The sequence below is a fragment of the Piliocolobus tephrosceles genome, chromosome 2 (assembly GCF_002776525.5).
Source record: "Piliocolobus tephrosceles isolate RC106 chromosome 2, ASM277652v3, whole genome shotgun sequence".
Lineage (NCBI taxonomy): Eukaryota > Metazoa > Chordata > Mammalia > Primates > Cercopithecidae > Piliocolobus > Piliocolobus tephrosceles.
In genome coordinates, this window is record NC_045435.1 from 62,956,197 (window position 1) to 62,977,873 (window position 21,677).

The following is a 21,677-nucleotide window of genomic DNA, read 5'->3' on the forward strand; positions in this document are numbered from 1 at the left end:
CTTCTACACGAGATTTCTTAGAACAGTCGCAATCTGCCTTCTAGATTCCATCCTGTTTTGTTCTAACTGTTGGGTTCAATTTTAGAAAAATCAGGCTGTTATATTTAAGGGGCCAATCTCAACAGACCACTTATCATCTAAATTGAACTGGACTAAAGTCAGCACCTTCCAAAGAACAACTAAGTTCCATGGATGTTATATACGAGGAAAATATGTATGAGTGTGTTGAGATTTTATTAAAGCAAAGGCACAGAGAAAAACAGATGTTCTAGCCAGACACGGTGGCTCACGCCTGTAATCCCAGCACTTTGGGAGGCCAAGGTGGGTGGATCACAAAGTCAGGAGTTCGAGACCAGCCTGGCCAACATGGTGAAACCCCGTCTCTACTAAAAATACAAAAATTAGCCAGGCATGGTGGCATGCACCTGTAATCCCAGCTACTTGGGAGGCTGAGGCAGGAGAATTGCTTAAACCCAGGGAGGTGGAGGTTGCAGTGAGCCAAGATTGTGCCACTGCACTCCAGCCTGGGCAACAGAGCAAGACTCTGTCTCAAAAAAGAAAAAGAAAGAAAAGAAAAACAGATGTTCTCCCTTTTAAAGTACACAAAATGATCATATTTAGGTAAGTGTCAAATCCCTGTTATTATGCGGCTGCTTAGAGTTAAAGGGATTACACCCAAGTGTACCCTAGGGTTGAGCAGACAAATAATTACCCATAAATTTTCAGGCACTGAACACCTGCTCTACATCTTCCTGTAGGCAATTAAGAAAGAAAATACATGCCCAAAGAAGGCTTTTTCTTTTGTCTATTGTTTTAATTTCCCAGGCGATTCATCAGAAGCATCCTATGTAGGCTGTGAAACTGCTGTCACCTGTATTGTGTTCTCATGATGTAATTCTGAGATCAGAAAGGAAAGGAAAGCTACAATTTCAATAGGAGACTGAAATGCTCTCCAAACCTGGTTTTATAGAGGAAGCTAAGTATATCAGAAGGGAACCATGATTGACCTGGAGATTACGCAGGATGCCCCAGCCAGTCTAGAATTTTTTCTTTAGCCTTTGAGGCACAGGACAAGGAAGAGATCCTTAGGGAACCTTTCCTGGTCAGCCCCATCCTGGATTGAACTGGCTTCATTACTTTTCCTGTGTAATCAGGGTGGTTGCCACTTTTTGTACTACGCCTTCTAACAGCCTGCGTGGCAGCACCCCAGATCTTTACATGCCTCAATCTTTTCTCCAAATGTCACCTCTCCAGAGGAGCTTCCCTGGCTACTCTCTGAAGCACCCCTATGCTACCAGTACCATTATTTACTTTTTTTTTTTTTTTTTTTCTTGAGACTGTGTCTTGCTCTGTCACCCAGGCTGGAGTGCAGTGGTGCAGTCTTGGCTCACCACAGTCTCTGCCTCCTAGGTTCAAGCAATTCACCTGCCTCAGCTTCCCAAATAGCTGGGATTACAGGCATGTGCCACCACACCTGGCTAATTTTTGTATTTTTAGTAGAGACAGGGTTTCACCTTATCGGCCAGGCTGGTCTCAAACTCCAGACCCTCAAGTGATCTGCCTGCGTTGGCCTCCCAAAGTGTTGGGATTACAGGTATGAGCCACCGCACCCAGCCCATTATTTACTTCTTATCTGTCTTCCCCACTAGAATACAAGCTCCCTGAGAGCTAGGCTCTTGTCTAACTCATTTACCATATGTTCCTTTTGCCCAGACCATGTCTGGCATATAGTAGGCACCCGGAAATGTTTTTTGAATGAAGGAATAAAATGCCTTGTTACCCTATCTCAAACATAAGGTCCTTGAGGGAAAATGCAGTCTTTAGAGATATTTCTATATCCCACATAACACCATGGAAACTGTTGAGATAAATGTGCACAGAAACCTGGACCAATAAGTTGAAGAGTTATGCTTTAGTGGCCAGTCTTCCTGGAGGTGGATAAAGCATTGAAATGAGTCTTTGAGATCCCCTTTGATTAAAGTAGCTGATGCTGAAACAGAGAGTTTGAATCAACAAGGTGGAATGGCCCTCTTAAAACTCTTAATTGGAATATTGTTTCAATTTCATCTGAAATGTCAGGCTTAGCTGTTCGTTTTTATCAACAGTCCATCTAGACCAGTAAGCAACAAGATACCAGTAACAGGGGTAGCTGTAATCCAGATAATGCTACTACATTATTCATACCAGTTTGATTAATAGTCATCTTTGAAATCTTATCTCCATCACAGACAGATACATACTGATAACTTCTGTGCTTTCAGCAATATGCTCAATTGTGTAAAACTAGATCAGTCACACAGAAATGCTGAGAATTTACAAACCACCCAGTAAGTTTGAGGAATTTTACTTTCCACTGAGTCCCCAAAATATTGTGTCTTAAAATCACAGAATGCCTAAGTTTGTCGAAGTTCAATGACTTGCTCAAGGCAACCTCCCTCATTAAAGATGGAACCAAACTGGTTTTTCATTTGGATCATCCTGCCTTGGACTCTGAAGTTCATTCAATTTTATTGAGCACCTACTGTGCACAGCATACAAGTCTAGACACTGCTTTCATTGCACAATTCGTTATTCAGCTACCATTGCCTTACTGTAATCTTCTTTTTAAGAAAACAAGGTAAACCATAAATCCATACAGATACAGAGACAATGACAGCTCTTACACGGTTGTTTTTCAAGAGCTTCTGAAAGCCTATTATGGATCACTCCGTGCTTAACTGTCAGCAACCAGATTCTTCTCTGTGATGTTGAACCATCCCTTGAAAATTAAATGACCGAGGCTAAGTCGTATCCTGTGCCTTCTAAATGAAGCTTTTCTGGCTTTTGTTTAGAGTTCCAAGAAGGGCCAGATAAGGCAAGGAAATATTATAGCCCACACCTTCCTATCTCACATCAGTGTCAAGTAAATACCTAGAGTAAGCTCCAGAATACCCTTTGCTTTGTTATTTGGAAATGTGCTTCACCAGCATTTGTTCATCCAATATCACTCATCCTTTGATAACACAGACCACTTCTAAGACAGAAAAATGCTCCTGGAGTGCTGCCCTTGAAGTAGAACACTAGCATTCTTATGTCCGTTTTAAAGATCAAACTGAGAACGTGACTATCCCCATGACGGTTTGTCCTGAGAGGATTTGTGATGGGAGTCAAAGGCTAAACGCAGTGTTGGGCTCTATGCCATTCTGCTGTTGTGAGGGAGTGTTCTAAAATGTGTTCTAAAATGAACACTAACTGGGAATAGAACTATTAATGGGACCTTCTTCTCTCCCATGCAAACATGTCAAACAGTTAGCATTTGTGAAGAATCGATTACTAATTTTACTAAACACAGGTGAGGTTAGTGGCAGCGTATAAGGAAGGAAGCATAAGTGGTTCTTGATTCAGATGAAAATATCTTAAAACAATAAATGTTTTGAATATCTTCTGTTCTAGCCTGAAACTTTGTTCTAAGAAAGTTTTCTCCCTGATTAAAAGAAGTCATAAAGATTTGTTGGAGGAATTAACAGATTCAGAAGGAAAAACATACAGAAAAAATAATCATGATTAGCAACATGAACTAATGTCAACTACTCTATAGCTTAATAGTCCTCCAAATCTCTGTCAATCAAAATACTGACAAAAGATAGGACAGAAATGCTTTTCAGGTTAGGTTTTATCAAAATTGTATTCTAAAGTCTCATGACATCAGGCCACCTACATGTTTGGTAGTAGGCCAAATAAATCTAATCGTTTTCTGCATAACAGAGTGTCAATATCACATTCTTTAGGAGTCTTTTTCTTACTTGAATACTCCTCGTACCTTATGCCTTTCAAATGGAACACTCAAATCTAGAAGTATATTACAGAGTTGTGCTTGCCAGACTGTGCTCAAAAGCCACAAGGACCAGGTTGGCTGGTTTGTTTACTTTTCAGTCTGTCTCTAACCAATACGTGGTCCTACTGTGTGTGACTGTGTAACTCACCCCATCTGCGACGTGTTCACCAACACCTGAACTGGTCTACACTTTGTCCAGTGAGACAAATCTGCTAATCATGCCCTTGGTTATCATGACAATGTCCATTTGCTGTAGAGGTTTCTGAACACTTCCCTTCATTTCTGTGCTCACCTCATCATGACCAGGAAGCATGCTTTGAGGAGGAGGAGGAGGAGGAGGAGGAGGAGGAGGAGCAGAAGAAAGTCCAGTAGAACTATAGTACCTTCTGTACTTCCTTGAGAGAGAATCACCTTGGCGGCCAGCCATTCAGAAAAAGCTGCAACTTGAATTATCAACATCTCTCGTCTTTCTCATTTTTCTTCCTACAATCTTCCCACTGCTGTCTCTCTCTGCTTGGGTTGCATGTGGACTTGTTTCAGCAAGATGTGTCTCCTGCAGGAATAGCACCAGGCTAAGTGGCAGCATTTGAGCTGCATCTGTGCAGTTGGACCTACACAGTCATGATATTTTGTTGATTCACACTAACCTCAAGGAAATGTCAAAACTGAAAAAGTGTTCCCTGTTACTCATATTCAAATGAAGTGTACCCTAAGAGAGACAGGGGGATGTGTTTGAAACATAAGAGGATGATGTATGCCTAGTATATTTGTGGTATGCAAATTGGTTATTCCGAAGTATTTAGAAACCCAAGTATTTAGGCTTGCTCTCGTTGTTAAATATGACCCTTAAGCCCACTTAGTATATATCTCAAAAATGAAGAAATTTCCACCTAACTCAATTATCAGAAATTAATGGGGTTTCATTTAATGAGAATTTACCATATTGCTAGAGCTATAATTAGGAAGCTGTTGAATTAACATATCAGTGTTCAGAAAATAATCTTATTAAGAGGGGCACTGAAATACACCCACTCTACCACAAACAACTTCTTGTGACTTCAGGCAAGTAACCATACCTGCATGTAATTATTATACTACCAGTGACCATGGACTTTCTGCGGGGCAGTCAGTGTGCTAAGAGCTCTGTGTGTCTCACGTTGGTGACTCTGGGAGGCCGGATGACAGGTACTAGTGGAGACACAGACCTTAGATATAGTAACACGCTCATGATCAAGCTGCTAGAAAGAGGGAGAGTTGGGATCTGAACATCTATCTTCATAGTTACAACTCTTCCCCACCACATTATACCCTATAGATCAGCAAGAGAGACTGCTGAAAGTCATTAAGATCATGGCAGTCCTCACTTGAAACCTTTTGATGGGTTCCCATGATGTTGAAATAAAATCTTAGCTGCTCATGCTGGCCTATGGGCCATGCCTGGTCTAGCTCTGCCACCTGGCCACCCTCAGCCCACTTCTCCCCTTTTTGTACATGGGGCTCTGGCCATGCTGGCCCAGGGCCTTTTACACCTGCTGTTCCTCCACCTAGGAAGTGTCCATGGTGCCTGGCACCCTGCCTTTCATCGGGGAGAGTTCAAGAATTATCTGCCATATAACTGCTTTGAGCTTCTCCACATAGACAGCTACATTCTCCTTCCCCTCTAAGAAGACCCTTGAGAGAGGCCACTTGGAAATAGTCCCCAGATACAGTGGCACGAAGACCCCATCTCTGAGCCCCTCCATTCTCCTGCTTGGTGATTAGATAACACTAAAAATTAGACCAGAGGATCTGCCAGAGAACTTATCACGTGGCCCTTCAAATAGGCCTGCAGCTTAGAGCTACAAAAACTTGCACAAGTCATTGGCAAAGTGGGCAGGGGAATGACTTAGCCTGATTACACTGAGAGCCCCAGGATGGCCCCCCACTAAGGCTCCGACATTTTCCAAAGTTCTGACTTCATTCTGAAGCACAGACTAATTGGCAAATACAATAGCATGTGTCCCGCGTTTGGGCTCGCTTTGCTTTTATCTTATTTAATTTGCAGTAATAGCGGCTGAAACTAATTTCTCAACTGTAAATATCACAGCTGTTGTGGAGAACACTAATTGCACACTATCACGTTACCCTCCTTTCTTGGATCAATTTATGTGTAATCTGTTTGCAAGTTCTATGACTGTGAATATTAAGGGAACGCAATGTGAAATAATCTAACCAAACACATTGGAAACATTTGTACTGAAATGGCTGGTTGGTTTGGGGTATGGAAATATTCTGGTTTGTGGCAGACATTGAAAAAGTGCTTTTAAAAAGCCCTGCCCCAGAAGTCTTGACTCTGAGTGAAATATGGGTAATTTTTCTTTGGGGGATCAATGAAATAACTATTTTCAAAATGACTTTATATTGAGTGAAAGGTCAGAAATGCCCTAGGCATTGATCCTGTGTCCATAATCACTTTTTTTTTTTAGTAAGTTAACCGGCCCTACACAATTGAATGCAAAGAAATCCAGTTCATCATTTAAAGATAATATTTTTAAAGCATTTGACATCCCCTCAACTCACATTGCCTGCCGCAGTCTCACTGGGAATGCCTTTCTTTGTCTAGGAAGTGGACCTCTACAGAATGAACAGCCAGGACAAGCTGGGCCTCACTGTGTGCTACCGGACGGACGATGAAGATGACATTGGGATTTACATCAGTGAGGTACAAAGGCTGATTTTGTTTTTGTAACTATCATATCAAGACCAAAAGGGTTTTTTTTCTTTTATATGTTCACCAACCCTAACCCACACCTCATCAAGAACTCTTTGGAAAGACACAAATTATTCTGTCCCCCTCATCACACTCCATGGCACTGCATCTTTCCATGGAGGTTAAGTTCTAATGTGAGTACTTAAGGCAAAATTACCCTTGAGAAGCCTGCAAATCAGCCATAAAATGGAGCCGTTTACATGGTTTTGTGTGTTTAGCCCCGAGGGAACAGCAGATTCACATTTCCCAACTCATGTTCATTGAGTGGAATGGTGGGTGGAATCACTTAACACTTTTTAAAGCCTCTCTCTCTGTCTCTCACTCTTTTTTTTCCTCTTGGTGGAGTATATACAGTTGAGTTCATATAAGTTAACTGTGACTTTTGTATGTACTTATCAAACTACATAGATGCATGCTGTTTTGATCTTCCTTGAGAAGATATACAAAGCAGCTGGTTTCAGTATGGAAACTACAGGGCACTTGCATCCTTGCAATCACAGAAACCCAATTTTGTCAGGAAATAAAATCTGTCACTACAGAACGAACTACTAGACTCCGAAATTGTCTCTTTGGTTGTATGTCATCCACCAAGCTTAAGTTAACCCAGCCTTTCTGCGTTTGGGGGCATCCCTCCCCTTATCAGTCCTGCTTGTCCCAATGATATTTCAAACTTAAAGTTATTTTCCAAATTTTAATACAAGTACTTGGTATAAAATAAGGTATGGTTGCTAGTCAACATAATGAAGGGTATCCTTTAACCTGTTCTACAGCATTGATTTTATTTTAATTACCATGCATGCAATAAAAGTCAGCTGTGCCTCCTCAGATCAGCAGAGCCTGCACACACTGCTGTGTAATAGAGTTGCTATGCAGGGATCCAAGAACCGGCCCTAGAAAGGGCTTAGAAGCAGATCAGCTCATGTTTGCCTCTCCTTGCACGACACTAAGTCTTGTTTATTTCTGTGCAAAACAGAAACACAGGGATGAGCATGACTGTGTGTTAGAGATGGCTTTGAAAGTGCTGCTTTTATTTTCATGCATATCTGCGTTTGTGCTGAGATGGTCCATGTGTGTTTCAGATTGACCCTAACAGCATTGCAGCCAAGGATGGGCGCATCCGAGAAGGAGACCGCATTATCCAGGTAAGTCCACTTCCAAACAATGGCCTCATAAGGGGCCTATGACTAAAGAGCAAACTGGTTCTAATGATAGGTCTAGGGTTGAAATTGCAGAAGAGGTTAAAGAACAGGGATCACAAACACAGATGTGTAGTGCGGCCAGACAAGTTAAACTAATTGTGAGGCTAACTCTGAGTCATAAGATGCAACAGGGAGTGGTGAGGACTGAGACAAACTAGATGGGGCATGTTCTGTCCAAAGAGGGCCTTGCAAAAAACTTGAGCCAGTTCTCCTCATTTTCTTTCATTCTATTTGGATCAAAACAAACATCAGTGAGCCAAAGTCAGGCCAACAGTTTACAACTTGTGAACTAACATAATTCTCGTTTTAGATTTCTCTGAAAGATTAACTTTGGACCAAGCATTTCAGAGTCTCGTCCATAAAATGGGAACATTTTTGGCAAATTTAGCAGAATCGATGGAAAAGTCTTATAAATTTTCTGACTCAACATCTAACCATCCTAGAATCGCTTCTGAGGGTCATTACTTGACCTCGAGCCCTGTTGCTCCTTCTAGTCCAAATGAGACCATTCATGTCTCTTTTGGCTACGACCTTCTTTAATCTCACAGAATTGAGATTCTTGGCTTCATTGTGTCCACAAGGCTTAGCTTTCTCTCTTCTCATTCATATCCTCTCATTCCTAATCCACTGTGTTTTTCTCATTGCATACCTCACCACAAGTCATTTTGATTTTCTTCTCCCAGTGCCTACTCTGGGTTTCTCTAGCCTTCAGCCAGAACCTGTGCTGCTCAGGATCGCTTGCCCTAGGGAAGTGACAGGGAAGTGACCCAAACCTTCACACCTGAAGGGTCAGGGTCCTCAGCATACTGCCTTTTTTTTTTTTTTTTTTTTTTTTTGGTTGCTGGAGTTTTCCATTAACCTTTACTAAGAATGGAAGCACTCAGAGGTACTCCAAGGAATCCCCTGGGTTCCAGACACAGTCCTCCCCACCTCCACTGCATCACAGCAAGCCCATTTTCCCTTGGTAATTGAAGGCAATCACTCCAACCAATAGAGTCACCCCTTTTGCTGCCTGTTGGCTCACTGGTGTAAGGGGGCATGTGGAGGGCTCCACTTCCAATTCAGTGGAACCAGTGCTGTGTTCCCTGGAGGTGGCGTTCCACCAGGATTAAGACCTCCAGACCAACAGGGGTCAAAGTCACCAGGACATGCAACCAAAAATCCTGCAAGAGGGTTAATCAAGTGTGATAGTGAGAGTGTCATGCCCATTTGACCCTCTGCCTGGCCTAAAGAAGTTTAAGTGTCAAACTGGGGACACAAAACACCATGTATAATTCTATTCCCTTTTCTTAACCTCAGTTTCCATAATGTTCACATCAGACCCACTGCTGCTTTTTCTTCTATATTATCCAATAATGTCTACATATATACTCCTGCCTGAATATTATGTCTAATTACTTACATATTCCCTCCGCACAGCATTATGATTTTTCTCAGTGCTGTCTTCTAGAGGTCCAGCCCCTTCTGGTCACACTCCACACATCACAGTCACCTCCTGAACTACACTCATGGAGGCTCCTTTGTAGACCAGAGAAACTGCATTGTTCTGAGCAAGACTTTTCCTTCCTAAAATCAGTATTCTTTTCCAGCTACAGGGAAGTTTTATGTTCCAGCTGTGAGTGGGTGACAAATGCAGGTCTGAAATAAAAGAGAATGATTTTGCACCATCTAATCATACTATTTGTCTCCCCACTCCCCACCACCCTTTTTTTTTTTTTTTTTAAAGATCAATGGGATAGAGGTGCAGAACCGAGAGGAGGCTGTGGCTCTTCTAACCAGTGAAGAAAATAAAAATTTTTCATTGCTGATTGCAAGGCCTGAACTCCAGGTAAATCGGCTTCCTACAGATGAAACTGGGTATTTCTAAAATCAAAAGCTCAGGTCCCCAGGCTTGGAAAAGAGCACCTGCGTATTGGCTGTGAACTTGAAAGTGCTTTGTACCCTAGAAATGTAATCAAACTTGCTGTGACTTAGAATCCACTTTATGATTTAGCCATGTAAGGTTGGTTAGATACCCACCCTGACATCTATACTGCAGGCCCATCAGGTTGGTTAATGCAGGGATCATAGGGAAGGAAAAGGAAACAGAATGGAATGGAAAACACAACTGGAGTCATGACCACTGGAGTCATGACCATCAAGACGTTTGACTTCCCAAGGCCTAACACGTGTTCCAGCCTTGATCTGTGCAGGTTCCATTTACAGTAGCAGAGTATGGGAAATTAAACATTGCTCTTTCAAAATAAAAGAAATATTGAATGATAAATAATAATTAAAACTGATATGACCACCAAATAAGGGCTAGACTCTCCGTGGATCACTTTACACACAGGAGAGCCCTCCCAAGAGATTCAAGTTTCCAGAGGTTCAAAAGTTACCCAGAAAAGCCCCAGAAGGAGGGTGATAAAGCAGGGAGGGGTTCAGGCCCAAGTAATCTGATTCAGAAACCACTGTGTTATAATAACTCCTTCCACAGAAGGAATCATGAACTCTCCCAGGTGGCACTCTTGATCCACTTAGAATGGCTCCAGCAACACATCTAGGGCAGTCCAGTAGTAGATCTCTTTAGGTATGTGTATTACTCCGTTTTCATGCTGCTGATAAAGACATACTCAAGACTGGGTAATTTATAAAGAAAAAGAGGTTTCATGGACTCACAGTTCCACATGGTTGGGGAGGCCTCACAATCATGGTGGAAGTCAAAAGGCACGTCTTACATGGCAGCAGGGAAGAGAGATGAGAACCAAGCAAACGGGGTTTCCCCTTATAAAACTATTAGATTTCATGAGACTTACTCACTACCATGAGAACAGGATGAGGAAAACTGCACCCATGATTCAATTATCTCCCATGAGGTCCCTCACACAACATGTGGGAATTATGGGAGTTACAATTCAAGGTGAGATTTGGGTGGGGACAGCCAAACCATATCAGTATGAAACCCAGTTGAAAAAGTAGCCTAGAGACAGCGGCATACAGGGCATCTGATTCTCCACAGATGGAAGCCTCATGAGCTCAAAGGGAACTTCAGCTGTCATCTCACCCACAGTCACAAACTTTTTCTTAAAGGTCCAGATCGTAAATGTTTGACTCAGGTGGCCATACCATCTCTGCTAGACTCTGTCACTCTAATGCAAAAGCAGACATAGACATTTATGTCAGCGAATGGGCATAGTTGTGTTCTCATTAAGTTTTTTTTTTTTTTATTTACAAAAATAGCAGGCTGGATTCAGCCCATGAGCTATAGAGTGCCAACTTCTGAATAGTTCACTCTTTTTAGGGCAAGGCAGATAAAGGCCTTTTAAAAGTGATATCCAGTCAGGCTCAGTGGCTCATGCCTGTAATCCCAGCACTTTGGGAGGCCGAGGCAGGAGGATCACTTGAGGTCAGGATGAGGCCCACCTGGCCAACATGGTAAAACCCCATCTCTACTAAAAATATCAAAATTAGCTGGGCGTAGTGGTGCATGCCTGTAATCCCAAATCCCAGCTACTCGGGAGGCAGAGGGTGCAGTGAGCCAAGATCATGCCACTACACTCTAGCCTGGGAGACAGAGCGAGATTCTGTCTCAAAAAAAAGAAAAAACAAAAAACCTGATATCCTTGCCCAAGCCAAACAGCTAGTTGCTGTATCAGAAGGAACTCTTTTCACACTAAAAATCATTTTTCTATGGGACCTGTTAAACTTGTGTCTGGTCCAGCAAGCAGGGGGAACAGCTAAATCTGACCCTCCTACACAGTTGTCTTACTGCACTGAAAGTAGCTGAGATGGATGAAAGAGTTTCACCCTGAAAAAAGAAAAATCATGGATATTAAAGACTTCCCCAGTTTGTAGTGTAGGGTTGGAGGTCTCTTTAATGTGAGGGTGGGATAGTTTCCTGACTTAACGGCAAATCGTTGGGCAGACTGCATTTTGATGACTCTTGGAGGAAGCCCTGGAAATATTTTTCCCCAAGGTAATGTCATTTTTTAAAAAACATAAATGAACATGAAAGGAAACTTCTAAGGCATGTGTTGGCTGCTCTTGCCTGCAGCTGGATGAGGGCTGGATGGACGATGACAGGAACGACTTTCTGGATGACCTGCACATGGACATGCTGGAGGAGCAGCACCACCAGGCCATGCAATTCACAGCTAGTGTGCTTCAGCAGGTAACGCCCATGCACCAGTCCCTGACACTCTGCCCTGCTGAGCTGTAGGAAAGTCTGCTTCCTCCATCCCCCTTTATGGCACTAAAGACCATCAGAAGCTTATCCACCTGGAAGACAGCAAGAAAACAGCCTCAAGTACTTTTCTATTTGAGCACCAGACCAGTGAAATGCAAGCTGGTACTGTCCCTAGCTAAGCTTTTAAATCTAAGCACCATTGCCAAAGCAAAGCTGACCTTATGATAATTTGTTTGGAAAACATATGCGTCGGCATTACCATAGATGGGAAAAAGCCGTGTTTTCCAAAGTAAAGCAATCCCCTCTGTTTAACCTGAGCTACTTGGAGCTCTCCAGCTCCCTACTATGCTACTACCATTGTCAGAGTCTTAATGAGCCACTTACTGAGTCCTGTATGAGCTAAACAAGGACCTTTATACATCCTACATGTGTACTGATTGATTTAACAGAATCATTCATTGAGATAAAGTGACTATTATTATCCTCATTTTACAAAACTGAGGACAAGAACAAGAATAAGTGACTTGCCCAGGTAGACATGGGTAAGTGTGGCTAAGGCCCGCGCTCTTGACCTGGTCCTACTGTCAGATGCTGCCCCTCGGCCTTAGAAATGTACAGCCTGCCCTATCCAGAAACACTGCAAGGAAAGGTCAAACCTGAGTACCTGCTGCGTAGGCCTCCCTCACTGTGACCCTTTGTTCTTGTTTTTATGCAGAAGAAGCACGAGGAAGACGGTGGGACCACAGATACAGCCACCATCTTGTCCAACCAGCACGAGAAGGACAGCGGTGTGGGGCGGACCGACGAGAGCACCCGCAATGACGAGAGCTCGGAGCAAGAGAACAACGGCGACGATGCCACCGCATCCTCCAACCCGCTGGCGGGGCAGAGGAAGCTCACCTGCAGCCAGGACACCTTGGGCAGCGGCGACCTACCCTTCAGCAACGAGTCCTTCATCTCGGCCGACTGCACGGACGCCGACTACCTGGGGATCCCGGTGGACGAGTGCGAGCGCTTCCGCGAGCTCCTGGAGCTCAAGTGCCAGGTGAAGAGCGCCACTCCTTATGGCTTGTACTACCCTAGCGGCCCCCTGGACGCCGGCAAGAGCGACCCCGAGAGCGTGGACAAGGAGTTGGAGCTGCTGAACGAGGAGCTGCGCAGCATCGAGCTGGAGTGCCTCAGCATCGTGCGCGCCCACAAGATGCAGCAGCTCAAGGAGCAGTACCGCGAGTCTTGGATGCTACATAACAGCGGCTTCCGCAACTACAACACCAGCATTGACGTGCGCAGGCACGAGCTCTCGGACATCACCGAGCTCCCGGAGAAATCCGACAAGGACAGCTCGAGCGCCTACAACACGGGCGAGAGCTGCCGCAGTACCCCGCTCACCCTGGAGATCTCCCCCGACAACTCCTTGAGGAGAGCAGCGGAGGGCATCAGCTGCCCGAGCAGCGAAGGGGCTGTGGCGACCACAGAAGCCTATGGGCCAGCCCCAAAGAATCTGCTGTCCATCACGGAAGATCCCGAAGTGGGCACCCCTACCTATAGCCCGTCCCTGAAAGAGCTGGACCCCAGCCAGCCCCTGGAAAGCAAAGAGCTGAGAGCCAGCGACGGGAGCCGGAGCCCCACGCCCAGCCAGAAGCTGGGCAGCGCCTACCTGCCCTCCTACCACCACTCCCCATACAAGCACGCGCACATCCCGGCGCACGCCCAGCACTACCAGAGCTACATGCAGCTGATCCAGCAGAAGTCGGCCGTGGAGTACGCGCAGAGCCAGATGAGCCTGGTGAGTATGTGCAAGGACCTGAGCTCCCCCTCCCCGTCGGAGCCGCGCATGGAGTGGAAGGTGAAGATTCGCAGCGACGGGACGCGCTACATCACCAAGAGGCCCGTGCGGGACCGCCTGCTGCGGGAGCGCGCCCTGAAGATCCGGGAAGAGCGCAGCGGCATGACCACCGACGACGACGCGGTGAGTGAGATGAAGATGGGGCGCTACTGGAGCAAGGAGGAGAGGAAGCAGCACTTGGTGAAGGCCAAGGAGCAGCGGCGGCGGCGCGAGTTCATGATGCAGAGCAGGTTGGATTGTCTCAAGGAGCAGCAAGCAGCCGACGACAGGAAGGAGATGAACATCCTCGAACTAAGCCACAAAAAGATGATGAAGAAGAGGAATAAAAAAATCTTCGATAACTGGATGACGATCCAGGAACTCTTAACCCACGGCACAAAATCCCCGGACGGCACTAGAGTATACAATTCCTTCCTATCGGTGACTACTGTATAATTTTCACTTCTGCATTATGTACATAAAAGAGACCACTACCACTAGGGTAGAAATTCCTGCCTCGTTCAATGCGGCAAGTTTTTGTATATAAGATAAATACGGTCTTCATGTTTATAGTCCAAATTTGCAGACCCTACAACTCTGGGTGTCATAGGTCTATTTTAAGGGGAGAGAGAGAAAAACACCCTTACTATCTTGGAAGGCAATATTAACAAACAGAGCTTTTTTCAAATAGCAATTGTACTTTTCTACCTGTACCCTTTTACATAAAGTGTTTAAATTTCAGAAAGATCTTTTATTAAGCATACTTTCACAGAATAATTTGTTTAAACTATATTCATATTAAAAACTTAAACACGCTTTTTTTCCTGCCTAAAAACACAAATACAACTGCCAGTATGTATTTTTAATGGAACCCTATTTTATAATGTTACGTTACTGAATGTGTTTCATATGCGTGACCGTTAAGATATTGTTTAGGTGAAGGTTTCAACTCAAAACCACCCAACCTGGTGGTTAACGATGTAATACACGTAACCAAACCGGCAGCATTTAGAGTTGGGATATACATTTAAACATTTTCCTGGTTAAGGTTCCCAAGAGAGTGTAAAGGTTTTAGCAGAAAGCAAAATATCATGCAGCTTTATGGAAGTTTAAAGCATGTTTGCAAATATTGCAGCCCATTGAAAGAATTTGCATGTACAGGAAAGTTGTGGATGGAGATGGTTTGTGGAATTTTAAGTGCTCATTGTAGTAAACTTTTGCTTTGTAGATTTGAAGGTACAGACTTATACAAGCAAGTTCACAAAGTCATTATTAGTTACAAACATTAAGTAAAATGAAGTTAAAATAAATTATTATTTTCTATTTGATATGTTTTGATGTGATTCCTCATTTTGCAGTGGTGCCTATAAAATAAAAGCCTTTTGCAGTGTTTGCTTTTTTTCCCTTGGTTGTATTACCTGCTACTTTGGAAGGATTTAAGTATTTTAGACCATCTGATGCCTTCGCATTCAGCCTCATGGATATAAAGCCAAGGTCTAGCAGTGAAGAACACAGGGTCAAATTTACCATACAACCCCTGCATTCTGACTGCCTGTCTCACAGAAAGTTTCGGCCTGGCCCAATATCCTATAAACAAGAATAGCTATGAGCAAGTTTATCAATCAGGGCCATGTTTACAGTGAAATCTCTTTCGTTTACTGCAACCATTACTGCCTGTCAGTAATAACTAACAACTCCGGGTGGCTAGGTCTAGCTTTCCATTTGTAAGATGCATCTGCACAACAGGCAATATTTTCATAGAAAAACAGGGGTCACCAAACTGGGTGGGCTTCAAATCTGGTATCTTTCTGACTACTGCAACCACCAGGATCCTAAATAATGAATTTGCTACAAATTGTTTCCTGATTGATTGTAATGTTTACACCAATTTCAGCTGTAATACTTACTGAAAAATAAGTAAGATAAAGATAGGATTAGGATGGTGTCATTTTTATTTGCCATGATGCCATACATCTGGTTTACTGTCGGATCCAAATGGAATTTGGATTGAAACGACCAGGTGTTTTAGGCATTTCAGACATACATTCCTCTCACAGACCCTGCTCCAACCACAGTCCCTCCTTTGGGACCAGAATCTTTAGACTAATTAGTAGTCACTCTTGTAATAAAACAACTTAATGCAAATAAAACACTGAAATACTTATTCCTCATTATTAAGATGTCTGATCATTACCTCTTCCAGAACCAGGCATTGTTATGATAATTACATCTGCTACATTAATCAGCCCTCCAAGGTGAAATTTTTGCAAAAAGTGTACTATTAGGGCCTCAGTTTCCCGATATTCTCTGTTTTAACTTTCCACAAAATCTGATCCTTACCTCCTCCCAGGAGAAGCTCCCCTTTCCCAGTCCTGTCACCTCATACCCTGTCTTCCTAGTTAATGTTTCACAGCGAACAATCATCAGTCAGATGAATTATAAATTACTGCAAAGCATATATCAGCATATGAGTTTACATGGGGAAATACCTTTCCTCTCCTTGTGTGTTCTCATTGAAGGCCAGAGGGGGCTACATGGCCACAGGAACAGCTTTAGCCTAAACAGTCAAACACAGTTTGGTTTTTTTTGTTTTTGTTTTTGTTTTTGTTTTTGTTTTTGTTTTGAGACCAAGTCTCGCTCATCACCCAGGCTGGAGTGCAGTGGCACGATCTAGGCTCACTGCAAGCTCCACCTCCCGGGTTCACGCCATTCTCCTGCCTCAGCCTCCTGAGTAGCTGGGACTACAGGTGCCCACCACCACGCCGGGCTAATTTTTTGTATTGTTAGTAGAGACGGGTTTCACCATGTTAGCCAGGATGGGCTCGATCTCCTGACCTTGTGATCCGCCCATCTCGGCCTCCCAAAGTGCTGGGATTACAGGCGTGAGCCACCATGCCTGGCCAAGCACAGGAGTTTCTAACCAGGGCTCCCCATGTGTCTGGATTTGGGGCTCAGCTCCTGCACTTACGAAGAAGTAGAGGGAAATAATAGGATGCATTCAAATCCAAATCTAAATCCTTTGATTTCAACTTATTTTTAAATCACTTTATCATCTAGATATACTTAGTCATAACATTCTGTGTAATATGAGGCTTCCCAAATCTAATTTAACCAATTAACTTCTAAAAGAAATTGGAAGAGATCTTAGAAATCATCACTTTATCAATGAACAGGGCACTCAGGGAGGCAAAGAAATGCAGTGCAGCTCATTCATAACCAAACTGGGATTTGAACTCAAAACCCAACACCTGGTTCCACAATTCTTAGCACCCCATACTCTGGAGAATCACCCTCATGTGCACGGTTAACTTAGATGCATTAAATCCTGTGCCCTCGACCAAAAAACAAATGCATTTCACCAGTGGATGCCCCAGAGTGAACATAAGAGGAATCATGAATCTGCCATTTCTTCAACAAGTATGAGCTCCAAGTGCCTCACAGTGCATTTCTTAGCTGGCGGTCGGGATGAAAATGTTCCTGGCTAATAGTGATGAGACAATTTCTAGCTTTCGTTCTCACTGATGTAAAGCCCCAGCTTCTGTGTAAACAGAACATCCACTATAACTAACAGGCCTTTCTACCACCCTGGCTGCATGTACTTTACTTCTTGGGCTCATTGAAGGATCTGATGGAAGCTATAGATTCTATTTGCAGAAAATTAAAAAGTACATATAATTGAAGACTTCACATACCCCCAAAGTCCATTCACAGATCCCCTCTAAGCATGCAAGAACCCCAAGTTTAGAATAACTGAATTTGATAGCTTTATAGGTTTTTTATTTCTCAGACTTTTATTTCAGCTGCATCTTATGCACACTATTTGATTTGAATTCCTACTTCTCATATCAAGGACTACTTTTCTTCCTATTAGAACTATACTGTTTAACACAATTAAAATGTAGCAAATCACTAGTACCTATAACTAGTACCTATACTCTTCCAGTCATAGTGCAGTTTTTCTGACACCTACATAAATTGAGGAACGATGAATACAGATTTATGATTCTCCATAGCAGCCACCCCACTGGTTGGATGACTCAGGTTTAAACTAATTCTAAAATACAAAGGGAAGGAAATGAGAATGTATTGACCATCTGAGCTGCACTGCCTAATACCCGTAGCCGCTAGCCACATCTGGCCATTAAGCAGTTAAAATGTGGTTAGTCCAAACTGAAATGTTCTGAGAAAATGGATTTCAATGACTTTGTATTTAAAAATGAAAAATATTTGGATAATTTTTATGTAGAAATCATATGTTGCATATGTTGGATTGAATAAAATGCATAGTTATCACTAATTTAACCTGTTTTAACTGTTTAATGTAAATGCTAGAAGATTTTTAATTACATATGTGGCTTGCGTTATACTTCTATTGGGCAGCACAGATACAGAAAATATCGGCAAGTACATGCTAAACCCTTGCCTTCATCATCTCACTAAATCCTTGGGGCAGTTCCATGAAGCAGATGCTTCATCAATAGTTAAGACTCAGATTAAAAACTTTGCCCAGACAAGTGTAAAGATGTGATTTGAATTGGCATCTACCTAATACCAAGCCCTTTACCTGTGCATCCATCTCCTCCTAAGAAGCAATTCAAAGTATGTTCAGTTTAGGTTAATATTTGTAACACATTCATAATCACAAAGAAATTACTTCAGAGTAGCAAGCATTTCACTCAGTTCCCTTTGAGTTCTAAATTGCAGAATATTCTAACTCTCTCGGCAAGAACACATGACAATGAATAAATATCTAGGAATGTGGGGGCACAAGCTAAGTTTTTCATCTTTTAAATGGAAACAGGAGATCCCAAATAGCAAAAATCATAAATATGATGAGGTGGGATTATATATCGCCTAAGGAATACTAGTTGGAGAACTAATTAAGACTATAAACTGAAATATGAAAATTAACCAAGTAATTATCTACTTGTAGCCTTCAGAGGTAGGTTACAGGTTACTTGTTAGGAACATTGCCCAAAACCAAGGAAGCAAACAATTCTGCCACAAGCAATTGAGACTCCCGCTTTTATTTCTGTTTCTCGGTTTTAAGTATTTTAGGATTTCTGTGGAGCATCAAGTAATTAAAAAGAAAATCACTAAAACTGAGATAAGATATAAGAATTCTCCTGGCAAATGCTGTAGTCTTCAATTTTGATTAAATGTGAATTCCCTAAAGCAGTTATAAAACAAAGTGTAGTTCTCTGAGTTTCATTCAAATGGGGTTTTTCTGCTTAAATGGTTCATTTTCTTTAGCTTCCAGTTGCAACTAATCCTGAAAGGGCACAGTCCACAGGGACATGTGGTTTGCCTATAATGTGGTTTTGCCTTTCAATGGCAGAATGCTGACCTCCGTGCACTCAGCATCTTTTTAAAATGAAAAACAGGGAACTAATGATCCCTCCTTCACTGGGGCTATTGCAAATTTAAACTTGCTCACCAATTAGTAAGTCTCGCTAAAATCCTCAAAAGCCAAAGGAAACTCCCTAAACCTCATCAGAGTCTCTCAAAAATATACTAGAAAGTAATTAAATTGTGTTTTTAGTTCTCTTTGGAGAACTACACGTCTCCCAGACATTGTGGGTTTGACCTAGCAGTTTCAGCTCTGTAGAATTATGACAACCTTATGCATCCAGGAGCCATGTCAGAAACCAGCACGGATTCCTTCATCCACTAGTTACTATGTGCATACTCAATCTAGGGCCATGGGGAGGTCTCTGGAGCTCATGGTCCAGTGAGAAAGAAAACAGTAATCCAGCCATCACACAAATACGCACTCAACAAGATTAGAGTAAGGGTCAGATAGGAGAGCCAGTGCCACAGATTTCAGAGAGGCTCTCCCTTAAAAAGTTATGGTTGATCTGAGAGTCAATAGATGAATGTGAGTTAACTAGAAAGGTAGTTAAATACAGAAAATAGCATGTACAAAGGTCCTGAAGTGAGAGAGATTTGGCCTATTTGAAACAAACAAAAAAAGGCAGGTATGACTTGAGCTCAAAAACAATGGAAAAAGAATAGAGAGAACTGAGTGTGTAAAGAGGCAGTTAGGAAGGAACGACACTGTCTACTTGACCATAAATACCTATTCATTATGGCCAACCTTTATTGAGCACCTAATATGTGCCGGAAACTGCTAAGTCTTTTATGTGTGCTAACCCCCTGAACCATAAGTAGCCTACCTGATGGGTGGCACCTTTCTTATTTTGTGAATAAGGAAATAAAGGAGGCTTAGAAAAGCAACCAGCTGGGGCATGGTTGAGGGGAAAAGTGAAGCCATCTCTCTCTGACCCCAGTGAATCACTGGGCTGGAAGTAGCAACTCCGTGACAGGCACTAGGGAAAAGGCTCATATATTTCAGCAGATACCTAGTATCTGAAGACCTTTGGTGACTATTTTGTGCCCCGCCTTTTTCTGCTCAGGACTAATCTGTTTATAACCCTGTTACTTCCCATTTTTATGCCACAGCAGACAAAAACTTAACAAGCTTTGTCAATCCACTTCTGCAAAGTCAACCACCTTGACCACTAGATAGAACATATTTCCCAATCCAGGGCTCCATTTTCCATCATCCACCAGGAAACACACAGGAGCTTAGGAAGAGAGCTTCCTTTCCCTGGCTTACCAGCTACAGTCTTTACCACCAGTTCTCACCACCACCCCGGAGAAGTACCTGATCTGATGAGATGGTCCCACTGAATGCATAATGAAGAAGGCAATTTAAGTGGTTTGAGGACCACAGCTTCTCTGATTACCCTCCCCCCGAAACACCTGTCCTGAATTGTACGTTGCTGTGTAAATTAATGTGGGTGATTCCACATTGAAGAGCAAGATTCTGCAACCCCTGCTGCCACCCAATCAGATCTTCCTTCCACAAATGATCGCCAAAGCATTGTAAGCAGAGCCACAAGGTTTCACAGGCACTAAACAGCCACCTTTACAAAGAAGTTTCCCAGTGCCCATGAACTGGAGGCACAGATAACACACAGGGGTTAAAAGAATTCCTAATTATAATTTAAACTTTGCCATTTTCTGAGAAGCAGGGGGCTTAAGACATAGAATGTGGGTTTTATAAATGCTTAACAGTTACCAGAACAAACAAAATCGGCCCGTTGGGTTTCAGAGGAGAGTCTTATGGACAAAGGGGATTGAGTTTTGACCGAAAAATGAGAATCTAAGTACCACTTTCAGTATGACCTGTGTCTTTGGAAGTTGCCGGTTTAAACTGGGCCTTGTCACAAGTATCTATGGACTTTGTTACCTTAAGAACTTGGGCACACACATTCTGGATTCCCAGTCACCAATGTTTCAAGTGGCACTTTTTTGGGAAGGCTTATCAAATATAAACCAATATATATGCCTATATATATATAAAATACCAATATATACCAATTTTTTAAACTGGCTGCTAAACTTCTGGCTCTTTTTGAGCCAGTCTTTACAGGAATGAGACATATTTCTACTTCTAGTCCATCAACTCTCCTTTTTCCTCCTCCTGACCAGGGACACTTCTGTAATACTAAGATATCATGACGTTTCCCTTATGAACAACAGGTACAATCTATAAAACAGGCTTAGAGCGTATTCCCTCATTCAGCAACAAGCATAATTCCAAAAGAAGTATGTACACTGGGGCCAGGCGTGGTGGCTCACACTTGTAATCCCAGAACTTTGGGAGGCCGAGGCAGGTGGATCACCTGAGGTCAGAAGTTCAAGAGCAGCCTGACCAACATGGTGAAACCTCATCTCTACTAAAAATACAAAAATTAGCCGGGCATGGTGGCAGGCTCCTGTAATCCTAGCTACTCAGGAGGCTGAGGCAGGAGAATTGTTTGAACCCGGGAGGCGGAGGCTGCAGTGAGCCGAGATCGCGCCATTGCGCTTCAGCCTGGGCAACAAGAGGGAAACGTCATTTCAAAAAAAAAAAAAAA

The 21,677-nt window shown here is 42.9% G+C and overlaps 1 protein-coding gene across 4 annotated transcripts in view; it reads left to right on the forward strand.

The window, feature by feature from the left end:
- The window catches only part of PDZRN3 (PDZ domain containing ring finger 3), a 238,450-nt gene extending 223,305 nt beyond the window's left edge, over positions 1-15,145 (forward strand). For 3 of the 4 annotated variants that reach the window (XM_023199922.2, XM_023199939.2, XM_023199929.2), the window contains 5 exons: positions 6,417-6,515; positions 7,643-7,705; positions 9,489-9,590; positions 11,796-11,912; positions 12,643-15,144. In XM_023199922.2, coding sequence (XP_023055690.1) covers positions 6,417-6,515; positions 7,643-7,705; positions 9,489-9,590; positions 11,796-11,912; positions 12,643-14,208 — 1,947 coding nt within the window. In that variant the 3' untranslated portion in view covers positions 14,209-15,144. Of the gene's footprint in view, positions 1-6,416; positions 6,516-7,642; positions 7,706-9,488; positions 9,591-11,795; positions 11,913-12,642 lie in introns of all 4 variants that reach the window. The other variant, XM_023199935.1, reaches the window with a different exon arrangement.
- Positions 15,146-21,677: the final 6,532 nt, after the last annotated feature.